General features: G+C 38.0%; 1 protein-coding gene across 1 annotated transcript; it reads left to right on the top strand.

Annotated features, from left to right (window-relative positions):
- The first annotated feature begins 2520 nt into the window (after positions 1 to 2520).
- On the top strand, positions 2521 to 5330 carry LOC105129385 (beta-amylase 1, chloroplastic-like). Its single transcript, XM_011031416.1, has 4 exons — positions 2521 to 3278; positions 3417 to 3627; positions 4028 to 4138; positions 4226 to 5330. The coding sequence occupies exons 1-4, from the start codon at positions 2659 to 2661 to the stop codon at positions 5030 to 5032; spliced, it is 1749 nt and encodes a 582-aa protein (XP_011029718.1). The 5' UTR covers positions 2521 to 2658; the 3' UTR covers positions 5033 to 5330.
- Positions 5331 to 6637: the final 1307 nt, after the last annotated feature.

The following is a 6637-nucleotide window of genomic DNA, read 5'->3' as shown; positions in this document are numbered from 1 at the left end:
TTGAATTGTGCAGATTTAACCGTGCACACTCGTTACTATGCAATTCGACTAAACATGCCTTAAAAAATAAAGAATTTTCCAGAAAATGTTTGATTATCTGTATGAATCGCAAATGCAGATTATAATGACACCAAATAATTATATTATGAAAAAATCACGAGAAGATGTCACATTTACAGGCTCTAGCCATTAATGTACGTCATCTTTTAACGCCACCCCTGTTTTCTTATCATTTTCATTGACTTTAAGCCCGCATCTAATAAATCTTGCAAACCCAATCCATTAAAAAAAACGAAAAAAACAAAAAATACAAAAAACAAAAATAGGCTTGTCACTGCACCCCCTCTTTTATTTTTCAGTTCCGCAACGTCCTGTTCTTCTCTGTTTTCGTCGTCACGTTGTTCTTGGCAGCATCAGCATACTTTCTCTCCTTTTTCTTTCTTTGAAGAATTTTCAGGAACATCCCTCCTAAGAAAACCTCTCTAAACTTACTTTGTATCTATAGTTGGGATCATAGCCTGTATTTCACCATCCATCACATTCTTTCTTTTCCTTTTGCAGACTGAAGTTCTCACAATTATATCTTGCGTATTCGTTCAACCTAGATTGATACTTCACTTCCATGGCGAAAAGAGAGATAACAAAAAAGAGGCGAAAGAGATAAGGTTGTGTCAGAGTAGAGAAAGGAAGAGAAGTCAGAACTCTCATGCACCAAACTACCACCTGTTGTGGTCTTTCCTTGTTGTGATTGTAAAAGGGGGATGTATTGTGCAGGGAGAAGGAGTCAGAGGAGGAAGTATGTGTGGGATTATTGGATTTTCTCTGCCTCTTTCTTCTTTTGGTCCATGTGATGTTAATGGACACGCAGAATCAAATAAGATTTGAGAGAAATTAACAAAGGGAAGCAGAGGGAAGCTGTCTGCGTGTCTGTATGGGATCCCCCCTGCTTTTGCAGCAATTTTTGACTTATTTGTAGTCACACAGTCCCCGATCCCACCCCACCACCGATGAAACAAATCAAAACCCAACTCTCCTACCATTGGATGGAGAGTGTGGCGGCTCACAAGCTGGAGCTGTACCTTGAGGCGTGGTTGCTTTCCTTAATTTGGATGAATTTCCATTCTAACATCAGCAGTTCTCAAATGTCTTTTAAGGATTCCTGCATGTAAAACAGACCCCCAGCAACAAATTACTTTAAAAATGGATCTTAATTCATTGGTATGCATCGAAGATTTCAATGAAAATATGCTAAAAACCTTCATTGGAGCCCCGCACTCCAGTTTGATGGGGATTCGCATATTCATCTTTGTATATCTACCCAGTAAGCGTTTGTACTTTTACTATTCTTATCTTCATATTACACCTTAAAGTATCCATAGGACAATTAGGGCAAAGACTTTATACACATATATAGTTTTGCTGATTTTGTAAATTTTAACAATAGTTCTTTGTATTTTAAAAATGCTTTTAATTTTTTTTTATTTTTTGTTTAAATTAATATTTTAAAATATTTTACTGTTGTGATATAAAAATAATTTTTAAAAAATAAAAAATAATTATTTTAATATATTTTTAAATAAAAAAATATTTTAAAAAACAATTATAATTACATTATTTATCATGATAGCTGTTTAGAATTATGTTGTAAATATAAAATAAAAAAAAAAGATTTTTTTTTTAAATGATTTGAGGTCCACTTTTAGAATTTGAGGCCTTCTGGGAGGCCTGCGCTTGTGCTTATGACCTTATTAACCCCTTCTCTTTAACGAGAGTCCCATGAAGCAGCTCCCTCTTTATCAATCAATTAAGGCAGCTGAAACAAGTGACGAAGGCCAAATTCTGGACTGCTCCTGGTCCGAACACGTACCTTAACAACCAAGGTTTATATCCTCCTCCTTCCACGTGCCATGTGTCCCCCACAAAATATCCTTTCGTCGGCGTCGAAGCAGCAGCCGTAGAAAACAAAATGACAAAACAAATATTAAAGTAATTATTTTTTAAAATATTTTTTATTTGATGATATATTACTATATATATATATATTTTTAATATTAGTACTTTAAAATAATTTTAAAATATCAAAATAATAATTATTAATTAAAAATTAAAAAATTATTAAAAATAACAAAAATAACCATGCTGCTGCTATATTAAAAATTAAAAAATTATTAAAAATAACCATGCTGCTGCTAAGTGATACAGAAACCGCCATGTATATGGGAAGGGGCACGTGACTAGTCACGTGCTTAACCGCCTCCCCATTCCCTTCACCGCTCCTTGAAAAATAAAAAACGGGAAAAAAACAATAAAAAAAGTGAAAAACCGTGTTGTCATCGTGAACTTTCACGCTCATTCGCATCCTACCGTCCATCCTCACGTGCACCAAGAGAAATCGTAGCCGTTGCCTTCCACTACGCCTCTCTTACCGCCACGTGCAAAGATGGACACGTGTCTTTTCGTTTACGGTACAGCGACAAGGATTAAAAAAAATCTTATTCTCCCAGTCTATATAAATGAATTAGACATCCCTCTCTTCCTTCATTTCCTGCACCATTCAAATTTCAACAGCTCCCGTGTCGTGACATAGAAGACAGAAGAAGTGAAAGAAAACGAAAGAGGAAGGAAATTTCTCTCCGTGTGATTTGTACAGAAACGGAAATGAACATAACCCATCAGATCGGAGCTTTAGCCGGAACACCAATCCAAGCAGAATCAATAACCAACACTGAAACCACCGCAACACCCAGCGCAGCGGCGGTATGGAAAACTCCAACGCCAAACATCCGATGCAAAATCACAAAACCAGACACAGCCGAGCAAAAATCACAACCAACAAGCCCTTGTAGGTCTCCAATACTAAGCGCTAGCAACGGCATCCGTTCGGATCTATCAGTGGCATGCCGAGCATTCGCAACAGAGACAATGGACTTGGTGAGTTTTGACGAGACAACGGAACAAGAGAAGACGTATAAAGAGGTGAAAACGGTAAAGGAGAAAGGAGTGCCAGTTTACGTGATGATGCCGTTGGATAGCGTGACGATGGGTAACACAGTGAATAGAAGGAAAGCGATGAACGCAAGTTTACAGGCGTTGAAGAGCGCAGGCGTGGAAGGGGTGATGATGGATGTCTGGTGGGGATTAGTGGAGAGAGACACGCCTGGTGTGTATAATTGGGGAGGGTATACCGAACTCTTAGAAATGGCTAAACGACATGGTCTTAAGGTTCAGGCTGTGATGTCGTTTCATCAGTGTGGCGGCAACGTTGGTGATTCTTGCACGTATGTATTTTTTTTTTTTCGTTCTTATTTTCCCTTTTTTGTTACTTGGTATGGTTTAGGTGAAACAGTCAAAGTTGAAAGTAATTTGTAATGGAAATGTGAATGTGAATGTGAATTGTATTAAAATATTGGATGCAGGGTTCCATTGCCCAAGTGGGTTGTGGAGGAGGTTCATAAAGATCAAGACCTTGCATATACTGATCAGTGGGGGAGGAGGAATTATGAGTATGTATCACTTGGGTGCGATAGCATTCCAGTTCTCAAGGGGAGGACACCTGTGCAATGTTACTCTGATTTCATGCGGGCCTTTAGGGACAACTTCAAACACCTTCTTGGTGACACCATTGTGGTAATTACTTGTTTATCCATTGCTATCTGTCTTTTATTATTATTATTATTATTATTTGAATTAGATAGAATCCGTGTATGTGTTAAAAATATTTTGGTTGAATATGTTTAGATGATTCTGTCCCATTACAACTTTCAACTTTTGAGTGTAATCTGTCTATATACTTTGTAATTGGGCTGCATCTTTGCATAATTATGGATGCAGTTTGTATTGTCATTACCCTGTATATTACGACCCGTTTTATACTCCAATAATTAGTTGTAGCGGTTTGATGTCTTTGCTTGAATAATTTGTCATCGTTGGTGATGAATTGGTACATTTTTTTAACAAATCAGAGCATGCTGTCATACGTATTGAAAGAGGCTTGTTGACTAAACCATTGAGAATTTGTTCTTTTCAGGAAATGCAAGTGGGAATGGGTCCAGCAGGTGAGCTCCGCTATCCTTCGTACCCGGAGCAGAATGGAACTTGGAGATTTCCTGGAATCGGAGCCTTCCAATGTTACGATAAGGTATTCACTTTCTTTTTTACTTTTAAGCGATTAAACCACCGACTTGTAATCTTCTGGTTCTTACTTGGTATCTGTAACATGATGCAGTATATGTTGAGTAGCTTGAAAGCAGCGGCGGAAGCTGCTGGTAAGCCAGAATGGGGTAGCACAGGCCCTACTGATGCTGGTGAGTACAACAGCTGGCCGGAAGACACCCGGTTTTTCAGAAAAGAAGGTGGTGGCTGGACTTGTCCCTATGGTGAATTCTTCCTCTCTTGGTACTCGCAGATGCTCTTAGACCACGCTGAGAGAATATTGTCGTCAGCCAAGGCTATCTTTGAGAATACTGGTGTAAAGATTTCAGTGAAGATTGCAGGAATTCATTGGCACTATGGAACCCGGTCTCATGCCCCAGAGCTCACAGCAGGATATTATAACACGAGAAACAGAGATGGTTACCTTCCTATTGCTCAAATGTTAGCCCGGCACGGTGCTATATTCAATTTCACTTGTATAGAAATGCGTGACCATGAACAGCCACAGGATGCCCTTTGTGCCCCTGAGAAGCTTGTGAGGCAAGTGGCTTTAGCAACGCGGGAAGCAGAGGTTCCTCTTGCCGGGGAAAATGCACTGCCAAGATATGATGAGAACGCACATGAGCAAATTTTGCAGGCTTCATCATTGAATATTGATGGAAACTCAAAAGACAGGGAGATGTGTGCTTTTACGTACTTGAGAATGAACCCTCACTTATTTCAACCAGATAACTGGAGACGCTTTGTGGGATTTGTGAAGAAGATGAATGAAGTGAAGAGTCCAGACCGGTGTTTGGAGCAGGTTGAGAGGGAAGCGGAGCATTTTGTGCATGTAAGTCGACCTTTAGTACAGGAGGCGGCTGCGGCTCATATGCACTAGGATTCGGAGGGCTACTTGTAACAAATCACAGGAACAGCAGCCCAAGTCCCTGCTTTAGCCATGGCTGCTTTTCATATGCTATGGCTATAGAGGTGTTCTCAGCACCAAAGCACTGGGGAATTTGCTAATGTAATGTGAAAAATTGGACTTGCATTATAGGAACTCTGAGGATACGCAACATGTCCACTACCATCTTGCACTTCTTCTCATCAAAACAATGACATTATATATGTATCGCAATCATTTCCTTTTTTGATAAATTATTACGCCTTAATTTTAGTTTGTGATTAAATTAACATTTCATGTGTTGATTTATATTACATATATGTGCTGTTTTTGTAACTGTGAAGCCGAATTGTTCCTGGGGCTCTGCATAAAAGTCTCACCCACGGTTTTGAATGAGAGAAATAAGCGAGGAATCCTCTTTTCGACTCTGAGTCTCCCACTCCGGGATGTGATCTGGTTCTGAAGGATCAACTGGGTATGGACAGTTCCAATAAGATTTCTTTCTTGAACAAAAATCTAAATGATATGACCGTTTCTTTCATAAATCCCACCTCCCCGCTAAAATTTGAACATGGATGTCATAAGAACTTCTCAAGTTTTAACAAGGCACTCGGCCCTCGGGGACAAGCGATAAGTAGCATGCATGCCAAGCACCCATCCAAAGCGTGAAGACGCGTGCTTCTGTCTTCATAAGAGTACCACATGGATCTATTGACCAGGCAAATTGGCGGAGTTCCTCAAATTCTACTTCGAAAGCAGGAAAACCCGAACTAAAAGAATTCCCAGCTCCTCTTCCTAACTCCTCTGTCACTCTTTCTGTGCACTCACGAGCCTATAACGTATACGAGAGCAGTGATCCATTTCAAATCCATGTTAGAAAAGCTCGACGAGGTTCTAAAACTTCTTAATTCTTGCAGCCCATTAAACTTATTCTTTTACAGAGAGGAGAGGTGAGGTTTGGGTGTTATATTGACATGATAGTTTTAATGAGGCATAATATCCCTTATATATTATTAAAAAGGAATAAATATATCTTAAAAACTAGAGATAAAACTAGAGAATTAAAAATAACATAAATATATCTTCAAAATTAGAGATACAACTAGAGACTTAAAAACAACATAAATGAAATTGTATATCAAAATTGAATTTAGAAAAACATAAAGGGCTAAAAATGTCTAATTTTATATATTAAAGGATTAAAATATATTTTTGAAGCCAACTTTAAAGACACCACCCATTTTCTCTTCTTTTAAAAAGTTGTTCCCCTATCTTTCAATTTTATCTCTAACCAATAGACACCGCCCATTTTATCTTCTTTTAAATTGTTTCGAAAACCAAAAAAAAAAAGTAAAAAATTCTAAACATTTTTTTTTTGTTATGATAACAGAAACAAAAATCTATTTAAGTCTTCGAGACATAAAAGAAGTCATTTTGTGTCCACGTAGACAAAAATGTACAAAAAGGATATGTCGCTGCTTTTTACCAAGTTTTTCTCCAAACATTATCCCTTTAAATGTTTTGCATCTTCCATCTCTTTCTATCATCAAATTTGAAACATTAAATTTACATAAGTTCATTTTCACCACTGGAATAATA

This window comes from Populus euphratica, unplaced genomic scaffold (assembly GCF_000495115.2).
Source record: "Populus euphratica unplaced genomic scaffold, PopEup_1.0 scaffold18.1, whole genome shotgun sequence".
NCBI classification, from domain to species: domain Eukaryota; kingdom Viridiplantae; phylum Streptophyta; class Magnoliopsida; order Malpighiales; family Salicaceae; genus Populus; species Populus euphratica.
Note: the sequence above shows the minus strand (reverse complement) of the source record. Positions and strands in the feature narration are given on the sequence as shown.